The sequence below is a fragment of the Lepisosteus platostomus genome, chromosome 2 (genome assembly GCF_059453375.1).
Source record: "Lepisosteus platostomus isolate fLepPlt1 chromosome 2, fLepPlt1.hap1, whole genome shotgun sequence".
Taxonomy (NCBI): domain Eukaryota; kingdom Metazoa; phylum Chordata; class Actinopteri; order Semionotiformes; family Lepisosteidae; genus Lepisosteus; species Lepisosteus platostomus.
Window position 1 is genome coordinate 62203859 of NC_142612.1, and position 14823 is coordinate 62218681.

Sequence of the window (14823 nt, forward strand, 5' to 3'; positions counted from 1 at the left end):
CTTTGCAATTTAGAAGCGGGTTGGGTGTAGGGTTTATATTTTTAGGCTCATATTTTTTATTGTTAATCTTTTTGTTAATTTCTTTCACAATTTGAAAGGAGGTTGGGAGTAGGGTGTAGGGGTTTGTACATCCTTCCCTGGTAAATATCGTGCACAAGATCCTGCAAGATCTCATGGGATACTGTGTGCATCCTGGTCAATATCCTAACAGGAAATGGATTCTAGTTAAAATCTTGTATTGAATTATTGGATGATTCTACCAACAATCCTATGAGGAATACAGTACAATCAAAATACAATCCAGAATATGAATCCAGCATTTGTGTATTTTAGGGGTTTTAATTTGAAATGCACTTGTCTGGAATATGAACAAAATAATAGATTAAGATCCTTATATATCAAGATAAAGCACTTCATAAAAGTACTTTGGGAAAATTAATATGTGACTCATGTTAAACATCCAGGCAGTTTACAGTGTGATTCAAGTATAATATACAAGCACGGCAGCTGAGTTTAATGTCCAGCAATCCATCCCTCAATTCAGCACCTTCCACATTGTTGGCATGGAGAGATTTATCACCCAGGTGGGAGGCACTAATCTGCAATCCTACTGATCTTGGACGACATGGGAATATTAACCTGCAAAGGGCCTGATTAATATTGTCAGATCAGTTTTTTTACAGATCACAAAATATAGGTGCAGCACAAAGTTCTGCTTGAGCCAAATTTGCTGATGAGAGCAGAAGAGCTGTGATTTTATTTCTCTGGAAAGAGAATGGGTAAGTCCTTCAGTGCAACTTATACTGTTTATATAATAATAACAAAAACATAGCACTTTTCTGGACACCCACTCAAAGCGCTTTACAGATAATGGGGACTCTTCTCCACCAATACCAGTGTGTATAACCCACCTGGATGATGTGACGGCAGCCATAGTGCACCAGTATGCTCCCCACGCATCAGCTATCAGTGGGGAGGAGAGCAGGGTAATGAAGCCAGTTCATAGATGGGGATTATTAGGAGGCCATGATTGGTAAAGGCAAGGAGGACTTCAGGACACCAGGGTAACACCCATACTCTTTTCGAGAAGCATGCTGGGATTTTTAATGGCCCAATGAGAGAGTCAAGATCTCAGTTTTACATCACATCAGTGTAGTGTCCATCATATAGTGTCCACGTCACTATCCTGAGGCATTAGGACACACGCAGTCCATGGGATGAGCACTCCCTACTGGCCCCGCTAACACCTCTTCCAGCAGCAACCCTAGATTTCACAGGAGGTCTTCCATCCAGGGACTGACCAGGCTCACACCTGTTGAGCTTCAGTGGGTTACCAGTTGTGTGTTGTATGTCGATATAGCTGCTGGCACAAAAAAAGATGTCATTAAAAATTGCTAACATTGTATCGCCTGTAAACATTTATGACCATTAATAACATTTTTTGGATAGAAAACTGTGCAATCTTCTGTTGAGCAGAACCTTTGGTTGTTTGTTGGCATTCAGTATGTGTGTAGCTGAGTCTGGGGAGGCTATAAACTCACATGATCTGATCAGTTGAGCAGTATGCCAGTATCAAAGCCACTATTATTACTGCTATTGCTAGAACTAACATTCCACACCCTGAAAAGACAGAAAAGGCAAAGAACTGAAACAGTGAAACAAGTCTGACAGTGACTTATGAGCACGCTCTGCGCTCAACACACTTATCACCACACAGTCATTTACCAAAGCAGAAGTGCCAGTTCCAACGACACAATAATAAGGCCAAGTTTTAAGTTTGGTTGTTGGTTTGACTTGTTTTCAGAGGGAGCCAATCAGCGGAGTAAGAGCATACCTGACATGCAGGCAGGTCCAGCCTATATATGGCTGGTGGAAAGATGCTGTAAGTAAATGGAATGACTTTGCGCTGTGCCTTCGCGTATCTACCTGGAGCTGTACAGTCGACATGCAGCCCTCACAGACCAGGAGCTCTGAGGATCACGTAAGTCTGCTGCACAGGGCAAACCCTCCTGGACACAGAGAAAAGTATTTTTTTTATTATACATATTTTATTTTTAGGGTAACTAGTAATAATACTGATAATAGCATTATTATTAGTAGTTTAAATACGGTCTAAAGAATTAATCTTGTTTCCCTTTTTTTAAACTGATTCTTGACTGCCAATGTCTGTTTAGTAAGTGGTGCTTAAATTTGCACACAGTGAGAATATTGTATATTTTAGTAAGTAGCTTTCGTTTCCATACACTGACTTTTATGCAGGCTCTTATTTTTGTTAATCTCTTTGTTCATTTACTTCACAGTTTGAAAGAGGCTTTTAGTATTTTATTTCTGCAAAGTCAATGAAGCCCCCCCCCAAAAAAAAAAAAACTGATCACAAGTAGTTTCAAGTTATTATCAGTGGCAAATCAGATTTAGCCCCCTGTTTTAGTTGTTGGTGTGGATTCCGCTCCTGTTTTTGCTAGTGAAGGGGTTTGATTGCTTGAGCACTGATGGGGAAGTGTGAACGACCCCAGATTCTTTTTAAATGTAATAATATGTACTCCATTTAATGAACTCTGCAAAATTGTGTTTACTTTGGGAAAACAAAACGCACATTGACTATTTTTAAAGGTCACGTACAGATAACAGTCACGAAAGTCATGCAGAAGATACAATGCCTCACAGCTCTTGGGTCCTGTAGTCAGTCCCAGCTCGGGGGGAGCCATCGGTGTGGCGTTTGCAGACTGTTTTCGTATCTGGCGGGTTTTATGCTGCTGTTTTTTCCCCTAACACATGCAACTCTAACATGCTTCCCGTACGCATCTGTGCCTGTGCGCACCTTGCTATGGACTGGCGCCTAATTCAGGGTGTGGTGCTCTTTGCGCCCTGTACTTTCGGGGTTAACACGGATCGTTAGGATCGGGTTTACCGCGATCCTATAAGGGTAAAGAGTTACCGAGACTGTAAAGAGCGATAATTACCAACCGCATCAGACTAAATGACTAGTATTTTTAGACTGTTTGACTGCTCTTGTGCTGGGAATGACCACTTAATGATCCACTGAAAGCAGGCAGATTCAGCTCTGCCAAAATGGTTATTTGTGTATCGGTGTCAATACTGTACCTTTCTCCAGACGCACAGAGCTGGCGCCTGCGCTTAGTCAGTGTCTGCTATAACACGAACCGCATCTGCCAAATGCTCTATTCACTTCAGACGTTCTGCTTTCTATTAACATTTACTGGTACTTTTTGGAATAACCGGGGTTCAATTTCCAAGAACAGCTGTTGTAATAAAACAAACTCGCCACGGTCTTAATGCTGCAGTTGTTTGTGCATTTTGGCAGGCGAGAGAGAGACGGTGCGAAGGAAACGAACAAAAAAGAACTTCATTCAATTCGTGCTGTCTCGATCCGAACGTTTTGTCGGTGTCACAGCTTCGTCAGACGTTTCTTATTTGAATGCAATAATTATGACTAAAACATGTCTTTATTAAAAAGGATAAGGTCTTTTAATCCACAAGGATGGTAATACAGTTCAGCCTGCAACTAACCTGAACTGGGACTCCACAGCAGATCGCTTTTTAAACATTTGATTTTAGGAATGTGTGTCTTTTCCTTTGTCTTTTTATTGGAACCGCTGCAGAGCACGCATTTAAGACCCAGCCTATAGGTGTATTCCCTGATATGCCAAAGATGTTGTGTAATGCATAATAAAACGTAACACACATGCTGTAGCACGTAAGGTGTTCGCCCTGCTGCCCCACATAGCAAGTGAGAAACCTGTAACTCGAACGTTTCCAGTGATGCGAGAGCACGCTAATCAAATATTTTCTTTGAAATCCCAGCCAGAACAAAGGAGCTGTTAAAAGTTGTCAGAATCACGCTCATATGATCACCCTCTCTTTTTCTTGCACAAACTTTTTTCTTTATGTAGTAGACTCATGCTGAACTCTGCTCCTTAGAAGACGAGCCGACTGTACCACTTACACAGCCTGGGAAGGGGAGGGCCGTTCGCACAACACCCACAAGTCCCGCCTCGGAATGCACCCCGTAGAAATTTAGGAACTAAAAAAGAGCAACCGATGGGAATTCTTCGTTGTCGTGCAAGGGTTGCGTTATAAAACACCTTCCAACTGGTGTCCGTTATTTAGGAATTTGTGACACTCACACCCAGTCCGGTTTTCTGTTTTCCTTGGCGTCTGAGACTCATTTCTTTCCCCGTACTGGCATTACAGCCGGCAGTGTCGGTGGTGTGCAGTCATGGCTGGGGACGGGAGCGAGCTGCGAGCGCTGCAGTATGAGCAAACTTTGGTAAGTTCACTTCTGCAGTTTAGCAGTCGCTGTAGCCCCCTTGCTGGCTTACTAGGTGTTTGTAGAGTGCTGTGCAGTGCTAGCAAACTCAACCTGCTTGCTGGCAGGAATCGTAGTCTTGAATAAACAAAGCGACAATGTAACTGTAAAGCATGTTGTCTTCTAACCTAAAAATACAAGTTTATTTTCCTGGAATTTCTGTAATGAGCTACGTGTTTAGATTCTTGTTCCGCTGGATTTCTGGAAAGCACTTTGTTTACGTGTGCTAATGATTCAAAACGGTATTCCTGCATCTTAAATGGAATTAACATAATTAACGCAAAACGTTGGACTTTGTGAAACAATTCAGATCTGCCTGTCGCAGTAATGGAATAGACGGAAAGGGTTTTAGAACATCCGTTTTGTTTTTGAGTTCAATATAAACTAAATTCGTACATTAGCTGGAATCTCAGCGCGTTTAAGCAACTAAGTTTTTTTTTATCGCTGATGCACAGCGATCCGGAAAGAGATTCTCCCCAGGAAAGTAGATGCAAATTTACAAAACGCAATAGTTTGAGCAGCACCGGTGTGTTTTCTCAACATGCTGTGAGCGTGCATCAGCCTGCGGAGTTCCGAGCCCGGGAGCAGGCACTCAGGGTCCTGCAAACAGCTGGCTGGGGGTCGCGGTCGCGTATCTCGCACTATTGCCACGCTTTGTATCGGTGCAGTTTCATTTTGAGCCCGGCACATTGACATTAACTGCAGTGGTTTGCGTACAGTTGACAGCTGCTTCGTGTAGCCTCTCAGTGCGGGATGAGTGTTGTAGTACCGCTCGACATCAGCCCGCTTCCCCTGATGTTGAAGGATCTAATACTTCCTCTGATGCGTGAGCTATTTGAAGTTGAGCGGCACAGACGACTGCTGCAGACTTTGCTGTGTGGCACGCCGTGATGTTGTTGTTGGTACTTAAGACATCTGTTCACTCTACATTCGACACTAGTTTGCTGGAATTTATTTAGGAATTTTACCTTGCGTGTCCCATTATAGGTATCTTATTTGGACAAAATGCAAAAGAAACCAGTGTTAAACACTTTCTTCCACCACTCATGTTTTTGGACACCCCATCTCTTCTTTTTGTATCCTGACCATGCTCGGTTATTAAATGTATGTTGTGGGGTACATACTGTTAAGCTTCATGTAAGCTGAAGTATTCAAGCACTTCGAATCGAGAGATCCTCAATCCTGTCGAGTAAAAGTATTGATGCTTCAATGCCGTCATAGTAATCGTTTTCCCATTATTACTCGTTTTATTCGTGCGTCCGTTGCATGACTTCGTAAAGCGCTTAAAGATCTACCAGTGTAAAAATACATCTCTGCGTCTTTTTGGGCATAAAGAAGAGCATTGTAGCGAGTCAAAGACTCGGTTCGGTCTACTCTGGCGACCGTCACATCACAACTTCAGTTTACAGCAGATTTGTGTGTGCGGAAACGTAAATATCTCTTAGACCCTAGTTCGTGTTGTGCAGGTTGGGTATAAAAAAGAGCATATGACCTTCGGAGTTTTTCTAAGGAATTTTGCCATGTGTTTCCCCTTGAACACAAGAACACCTAGTTATTGTTAGTTCATACTGAATTCGTTTTTATTACGATTTTTACCAGTTTATTTCAAATGACAGTTTTTTTACCAGAATGTTTGCGTTGTGAGCAATTCATTTGTTGGAAACAAAACGTGCTCAAGTTAAAATCAAGTCAAGTGCTAGTTTGTGCACGCGTCCGAAACTCTTAATTTCCCTCTCAGGGCTCATGTCATCATAGGAAATCTCGGGAATACTGGCGAGTTGTCTGTTGAGTGCTGAGGGTCTCTAACACACCTGAGGGTCGCTGATCAAGTTATTGATTTAAGGGTGTGGATACAAGAGCCGTCTCCCTGTGCTTTACAGCACTGGTGTCTATGGTTCAATCTTCAGCATGGCAGCTGTTTCTTTGAAGTATAAATCATATTTATGAAGCTAAATGAATCCCTGAATACAATGGTTTTGAATGGAAGAGTGCCAGTTCTTTGGTATCCACAGTCTAACCAAATTAACCCCCCAAGTCTTTGGCATCCCCTTTCTCCCTATGTGTACCCAGCATTTGCCTATTTGCCAGCAGCCATATCACCCTGCAACTCCCAACTGGCAGCCCACTGAAGCTAAGCAGGTGTGAGCCTGGTCAGTACCTGGTCAGTACCTGGATGGGAGACCTCCTGGGAAAAACTAAGGTTGCTGCTGGAAGAGGTGTTAGTGGGGCCAACAGGGGGCGCTCACCCTGCGGTCCAAGTGGGTCCTAATGCCCTAGTATAGTGACGGGGACACTATACTGTGAACAGGCGCCGTCCTTCGGATGAGACGTAAAACCGAGGTCCTGACTCTCTGTGGTCATTACAAGTCCCAGGGCATTTCTCGAAAAGAGTAGGGTCATAATGTAGTCCCGGAACTCATTATGGTCCCGGACTGTCTTCCCAGGGCCAAGGCTGGTGTGTGTAACCCTGGCCAAATTTTCCATTGGCCCTTACCAATCATGGCCTCCTAATAATCCCTATCTATGAATTGGCTTCATTACTCTGCTCTCCTCCCCACTGATAGCTGATGTGTGGTGAGTGTTCTGGCGGACTATGGGTGCTGTCGCATCATCCAAGTGGATGCTGCACATTGGTGGAGGCCCCATTACCTGTAAAGCGCTTTGAGTGGAGTGTCCAGAAAAGCGCTATATAAGTGTAAGCAATTATTATTATTACCCCTACCTCTTGCTCTCTCTCTTCCCTGGCGCTCCTAAGCTTCAGACCTGCTGGTTGGTGATGGGAAGAGTGGAACGTCATTAGTAACCTAATTGCAATCATCCTGCTTAAATATTGGGATTCAGTTGGATTACTTTGTGTCCTGAGGTCCTGCCTCTCTCATTTTATACTGCCGTTGGAAGTTTTTCTTCATTATGATTTTTTTAGTGGTGACAGAGGGCTGTGTGCTTGTGAATCACTAGCAGATCTACATTATGCACGTGCCATTGAACAGCAATATAAGCACTCTTCTGTGCAGCGTCATCTATTGATAGTATCCCCCAGTAGTGACAGAGCATTGTCAGATTTAATTTAATGAAGTTTCTCCTAGCAGCTATCATAATGCAGGCATTTGCTGGTATTCTAATGGGATTGTCAGACTGTTTTGTTTTTCAGGTTGTGCTGCGGTGTAAAACATGTGGAGAGCACCATTCATCTGGTCAGATAAGAACAAGCAAGACCATAAGAGGAATTATGAAAGCAATAAAACAGACTTGTGGGCTTGCTTTTCTTCACTCTGCTGAAGGGCAGAGTCAGTTCTTTATTGACTTCGCTGTGGCAGTGTGACTTGGGTAAATTATAGAGCACATGAGCTAAGGCGCATACAGTATCAGGTGTTCAAGCACAAAGCCTTTTCTGCTCTTGGGGGGAGTGAGATGCCAAGGCACTGCACACACAAGGGGGAGTTAGAAATCACCCCTTAATTCTTCCATTTCTTAGCCCTCTGCGTAGTTTCTTTCTGGCTACTGAAGCAATTCCTTGTTTCTCCATTAACTGCTTTAGAGATCATTTGATATGAAAACCTCAAAACCCTGTAGCTCTCAAGAACCACAGCTGGCCATTTAACTTGGGGGGGGAAGTCCCATTCACATAAAAACTCATTATGGTCCCGGACTGTCTTCCCAGGGCCAAGGCTGGTATGTACAATCATTGATTAAACTGTTTCATGGAGCCACAGTTGTCCAAGCCCTCTCCAGTGCATAGTGTAGGCGGTACAGACCGCTCTCTGCTCACTCGCCATGTCTGTGTGGTCACGTGAAGGGATTACAGCATTCCTGGACTTGAATCCCCTTTGCCAGAAGTAAGAACCTCGGAGCGAGGAGGTCAGTGCCCCCTTGTGTGGAGTGAGCGGAGGGGTTTCTGCAAAAGCAGTGCTTGGGGTGGCGGTGGCGTGAAGCACTGAATGCTGGCATGGATTACTGGTCTGTGTTCATATGGGGGCAAGATGTTCCATCTATAGGATGATCTTGCATTTTTCCATTCTGCCTAACATTTATTGAACGCTTAGAATCATATGAATCTCTCTTGTATTTGATATATTTTCAATTTTAGAAAAAATGTACATGTCCATTTAGGTGTGCTAGTTAAAACGAGAGAGGGCATCTTCCAGCTATTGTCGGTAGACACTCTGCCTTAAAGGCAGGTGCTTCGAAAGGTAAGTGTGTGTACAGAAACATACTGCACATTGATGCACAATCTAACACTTAAGCACGAGACAGACCAAGCAAGTGACGGTGTCTAACTGTGTAGATTGGTGCTCCCTTACACCCATGACTGACACTTCTGCTGTGGAAAATAGGAAATAGGAGAACATTTAACTTTTTTGGGATGGTACTTGTTTTCTTATGGCAGGATTCTGCTAGCTGGTAGCAGGTGTTCTCTTCGGGCTGCGGGTGGAGGAAAAGTAACCAGGTTGTAGGCAAGAGGTGATTTGGTTCACAGCTCTGAGAGCTGGGAAGGCAGTTGCTGACAGTGTGCTGGACTTAATGAGAAAGCAAACTTTTGCTCTGCTGTTCAGTGTCACTAAGCTGATGTCCTGCTTCTGTGGGCGAATAGAGCAGGGTGTGCTTGACAAAGTAACCACTTGTGTCCCAGATAGTTTCCCCCTCCTTAAATGACATCCATTGTTCTTAAGAGATCTTCAGCAGGTGTTTTTTCATTTCCTTTGCAAATAGCAAGTTACCAATCTGTCTTAGGTTAATTATTAGTTTTAGGAACAAAGAAAAACAACAAAAACCCTGGAGCCTATGAAAAGCAAATGTGACAGGATAAATAATTATTTTGAACCGTTATTTGCAAAAAATCTTAAGGAAACAATGGATTCTATAGAACATCAAAGGTCTATTCTGTTTGAAAGTCACTTTCTCTCAGATAAAAAACAGTGCCTGTTGACAAGCAAGTGTGTTTGTGTGTGTCTATATACATGAACCTTGTTTTATTAAGAGTTCGACCTCTTCTGTGGTGGCCAGGATTGAAGTGGCTTGTTCAGTTCTACAGAAGAGCAGGCTGTTCAACCTGCCTTGTTTGCTTAGTTGCTCAAGAAGCTCATTGATTCCGGAATACCATCAAGGTGCTCCCTAGATTTATTGTCAATAGATCTCTAAAGCAGGGTAATGCACTTTGATTGAAATGCTCTCTACGTTGGCACTTTTTTTCCAGTTTTAGATAGGCTTTTCTCCATGTTATGACAACTATTCTTGTGTTCCTTTTTTGAGTTTTAAACTTTTCATTGGGCTGGCATTGTCTGTTATGTTCAAGATTTCCATCCATCCACTTTCTTACTGCTTCATCCTATTCAGGGTCATGAGGGAGCCGGAGCCTATCCCAGCAAGCAGTGGGCGCAAAGCAGGATACACCCTGGATAGGATGTCAGGTCATCACGGGACACACACAGACAGACACAACGCACACACTCTCATCGGGGACAATTTTTCCTAGAAGCCCATTAACCTACCAGGATGTCTTTGGGTTGTGGGAGAAATCCAAGCTTCTAGAGCTTGCAAACTCCACACAGATAGAGCCCCTGGAATTGAACCTAGGGCCCCAGTGGTATAAGGCAGCAATGCTAACCACTGTGCCATATTTTTAATTTTAAAACTCTTCTCAGAGCAGTGGTACTCTTAGTCTGGTGTTATCCCAAACAGTTTGTTTCCCATTACAACCATGTCTAGTAGGCAACTGAGATTCAGTGTTCCAGTTCTGGACTGCCTTTTTCCAAAACCCCTTTTCAGAATCCATCCTCTCTGTGCTTTCTCTCCTAGCTGACCAGTTCTGCTTTCTTTCAGGGTAAATCGTCAGTCTCTTAAACTGAGTCACCTAAAGTTCAGCTACCTACATGGTGTTATGTGCAGTTGGAAGACAGCAGTTTGCATCACTTCTGTATTGCCTCAGTCCGGGTCAATAACTAAAGTTTTCTGTCACTGCCAGAGTGGTTCGGAGTGGGATTGAGACTGCTCAGCTTCTGTTTCCGTACAACTTTGTGCTTGAATGCAGTTTTTAAGATGTGCTACATTTGCATGTTCAGTAACCCTGCATAACTGCTGGCATTTTGCAAAGTAAACAATATGTGGGAATTCAAGGCAAATATCAAAACATACATAGGAATAGTTTACGTTTTTCATTAGGTTGGAAATGTCAATTTTAGTTAAGCTGTGCAGTCCTGGACAAGCACTGGAGTGTAGGTTGCCCAGAATTTTGCTGGAATGGTAGTGTGGGAAACCTGGGGGCTCCCAGTTTATTCCTCCCTGGGCATGTGAGTGTTACATTACTAATCGTCCTGTTCATCTTCCTTTCATGTTTTCAAAGTGTCAGCTTTGCATAGTTAGCATTATGACATACAGACATAATAGGTGCTATTATTATTCCTATTTCTTTAGTCTGCTTTGTTTAAGGCCCATTTGTTGGCTATCTAGGCATTTAGCTGGAGCACTCTGAGCACCCTCATGGGATTTAATCCTGTAATTTTCTACTAATGTGTTCAGAATCCTGACCACAACTTCATGTTATTCTCACTTTAAACTACCAGCTTGGATAGTACAGTTATACATAGTATAGCTTGCATAGTACAATTATCATCTTTATCTAGAGAGAACTCACTCGCCTCCACCTTACAGAGGTTGCCATTAGCAAACAACGTTAGTTCTACAATAGGCTATGTAAACTTTAGTAAGGGAACAAAAGAATTCCTTTTTATATTTCCAAAACCTCCTCTCTGAAGCCAGAGCCTGTCGGTGCTTTCTCTTCTAGCTGACCAGTCGCAAGTTATGGTGATTGTCTTCACAGCAGTAGAAGCTGGCAACAGCCTTTTTCCTATTAATGACACTAAGATTCTGCAGTCTTTTTATTTCTGTTTCTTAATGATCCCTTATTGGATGTGTTTCAGCTGTTATATCATATCATTTAGAAAGGTATTCAGCCTTAAGTGAAAAGCTGATGAATAGTTGAGCGATTGCTGTGCAAGGCAGGAAAGACCCAGCCTGGAGCTGGGCAGTGTGGTGACGAGATCCTTCAGTGCACAGTGGAGCAGGCTGCTGCAGACTGGGACTGGGAGTCATGTGCTCCTCTGTCACTCTCATGGGGGTGGAGAGCTGTTGTACCAGGTTACTTATTGCTTCATGAGGAGACCCCTTGTACTGGGGGGGCTGTGTTGGGCTTGCCTTTACTCTACCTTTTTTCAGCTTACCGTTTTCAGTTGGCTGAAGCAAGTCTGGTTTAAATGATCACCCCCTGTCGGGGGGAAGTGTGATTGAATTGGATCAGTTAAATACTTAGTTGAGATAGGCCTGTAGTCCTATTGTATTCTGAAATATTGACAAACCTATTATGTTCAATGAATACTGCTTTGGCATGATTCATAGGATGTTTAAGTCCAGTGTTTCTCAGCCTATTCCATTGTAAGGCAGCCCTACATACATAAAACAAGTGGCACACCTCTCCCCTCTCCCCTCTCCCCACGCACATTTATGTCACCAGCCCGAGTGCATTATTATTAATGTTCTAAACTTGACTTATTTCTTGGTTTAATCCATGTTTGCCATATTAGTTCTCTGGAACAGATGCCGGTGAAACTCAGAACTCTTGTTGAGTCTCTTTCAGATGTTATCTCTTTTTTTTTTTTGCATCTGTCAAGCTTGAAAAACTGAGCATGTCCAGCCCTCGCTTCCCATATTAAGTCTTGGAGTGCGGCCTTGTTATACCGGATGTGCAACACAACAGTTTACTTCCTCCAGAAATCTGATATGTAACAATTATTTTTTCCTACTGTACATGCGTGAATTTTTCAGGAATCCCCAACGTACCTGTTACTGTCTGAAGGCACGCTGGGTTAGAAGCACTATTCTAGTCCAGTGGTGGAAAATTGGTTTTCAGCACCTGGGTCAGTCAAGCTGTTAAGGCATCAACTCAATCATTAACCAAGTGGAAGATTCAAAGTTCGTTAGTGGCAGAGACTGGACAAACCAGGGCTGGCCACCCCTGTTTAATCTGCATACTGAGTTTTACCTCAGGTCGGCCAGTATTAAGACCAGGTGTGTGACATACCTGTGTTCAGTGTCTATGAAGATGATGAAGTTAGTTGATTAATCGGCTGGTCAGATAGGAACTAAAAAGCAGAAGACGGCACGTATTCCAGGAACTCTCTGACACCCTAGTTTCAATAGCATAGAGAAAAGCAAAATGCTTTGAATGTCTTGAAGGTTGTAGAGCCACTAAGAGCTCAGCAGTTTGCTTGCTGCAGGCTAACCTTCAGGCCTTCAGAAGAAACTGCAGTGTTTGTAATATAAAGCAGAAGATTGTCATTTCTCTTCCTAGCAGGCTGGGGATCTTGTGCAGCTCTTGAATACAAGGCTGGCTGACTCCTTTTTCAGTGATGAGTGGGTGAAATGCCGTTGAGTAGTTGTTTGGTAGCCATCACGAGTCTTGATGAAATTATTCTGGGTGACCTCAGTCATAGTCATGGTTTCTGAAATGTGTTCAGTACTGTTTAACCTATTTTTTCAATTATCAGTGTTTTCCTCTTTAAATTAAGAGGTTGATTACACCAGTGACTGATTGTAGTGTAAAGGAAGAATAATCAAACCTAGATGCTGAAAGAAAAGCCCTGCTAGATGTCAATTACTGAAATGCTTCCTGGCTTCAGTTCCTGTTAAATGGGGGACATGTTTTTGATGTCTTCTAGAGGTCATCACAGGAACTGCAGTAAGAGGTATTATACTTGGGGTACAGCAGAACCTTATCCCTCCAGGTGTATTCTTTTTTTTGTTGTTTCTGTTTTTCCACTCAAGCTCTTGATTGCTTAACCATTAATATAACTAGCAAGCTGCTAAATAGGCCCTTCTCATCATGTTTTGTATGTGCATCAGGATCATATTTATAGGTACATTACAATCTGGCTTTTAGCTGCTGACAGCAACTGGAAAAACGTCTAATTAGTAAAATGGTCTAATCCCATCCAGTGGATTAAGAAAAGGAGAGAGGTCATTAGCAAAGGGTAGGGAGGCTGTGGACACAGTATGAAGTGGAAATGGAACTGTTGCCTCTGGATATATTTTTCTGTTTTATAATTCTAGTCATGTGGATTCTTCCCCAGCACAGCTTATTGACATGCTGGTGCTGAACTGCTTTCCTCGCTTGCCGACATCCCCTTAATGCAGATTTTCAACAATGGACTCCTGGATTAGGAAGTTTGTTGTTTTTGGCAGTTATGAATATCCCAGTCCCATCTGTCTTGTCTGATCCTTATAGGAACAATCTGTATGTACAGACCTCTGTCCTTTGATTGGTGCTCTGAGTCTCCAACCACAGTGTTTGCAACTGAAACTGAAAATGTAAGGCAGTGTTTTTAGAGCCCCGATTCTTTGCACTTCTTCTGGACCACTGTGGTGATGGAACTTGTCCTTATGAGTCTGCCACAGCAGGGAGACCACATGACCCGGGCTTTACTCTGATGCACACCTGGCTGGACAAGCGCTGTCTCAGCTCTTTGTTTTTCGGATTCTGCAAGAGTCAGTTTTTCCATCACGCAGTCTAGTTTTTTTATTTCGAAACGCTGTGTAAGAGAAGAATACCAAGGAGAGACCACAAATGGGGAAGTTGCATGAATTTACATGAAATGATTTCCTTTGCTTTTTGCAGACGCTTGTTTGTTTGGGAAGCGGGTGTTGCAACCTGATACAGGAAAGCATGATTGACCTGGTTTGTACTCTGCAATCTGGGAGAAACGTAGTTGAATAACTGTGAGGTGATAAAGTACCAAATTCAAGAAATAAAAAGGATGAACTGCAATTTGGAGTCTGTTATTCCACCCAGGTTAAGAACAGTAAATCTACAGAGACATCACAAGCATATTTCATGAGCTGCCTCGCTGATTGAGTCAGACCTGCTTACATTTTCCTATTACCCCATGAACACAATAAAATCTCACTATAACATCTGTCTCATCTCAATATAGGTATAAGGGTTTTGAGCAATCCTGTCACTGTGTGAGACAGAGGTACACTAGCTCATTGGTGTGGCGGATTCCTGCTAAATACTGATTTTGAGTTTCAGGAAATGTTTATAATCATGGGTAGGGGAGTAAAACAGTACTCTGATAGCACGGTAAGGTGGAATTGAGAGAAAAAGTGATTGAACCCTTTTCTAGGAAAATCTATGTCTTGGCTGTGTCTTGTTATCTATAGTGCAAGGAGAGAGACTTTATTGCTTTCATCGGAATTGCTGTTATATTGTTCAGACTGTTGAGACTAAAAGAGAATAGCTCTCGCCATCATTAATGCTTTTGCTTCCGTTGTCTTTTACAAGACTGCCCTTTAACATTATGCTTCTGTTAGTGACTTTTGGCCCGTGCTTTATTTAACAAACAGCTATTAAGAGAAACTTTGTGTCACTTAAAATACTACGACAAACAAACAAGTCAGCTCTTTTGGTCCTGCCTATAGCTAATCTACGTACCTTCCACATCTAT

The 14823-nt window shown here is 42.8% G+C and overlaps 1 protein-coding gene and 1 long non-coding RNA gene across 4 annotated transcripts in view; one reads left to right on the forward strand and one right to left on the reverse strand.

The window, feature by feature from the left end:
* Nucleotides 1-319: 319 nt before the first annotated feature.
* LOC148676730 (uncharacterized) lies at nucleotides 320-4097 on the reverse strand. Its single transcript, XR_015928223.1, has 3 exons — nucleotides 3965-4097; nucleotides 1927-2009; nucleotides 320-1360 (listed from the first exon to the last, which is right to left on the reverse strand). It is a non-coding gene; the product is annotated as an uncharacterized LOC148676730 (long non-coding RNA).
* The window catches only part of LOC148676731 (chloride channel protein 2-like), a 255825-nt gene continuing 245049 nt past the window's right edge, over nucleotides 4048-14823 (forward strand). The window contains exon 1 of one of the 3 annotated variants that reach the window (XM_088612070.1): nucleotides 4048-4288. In XM_088612070.1, the coding sequence (XP_088468196.1) occupies nucleotides 4238-4288 (51 nt within the window). In that variant the 5' untranslated portion in view covers nucleotides 4048-4237. The remainder of the gene's footprint in view (nucleotides 4289-14823) is intronic. The other 2 variants (XM_088612051.1, XM_088612061.1) reach the window with 2 other exon arrangements.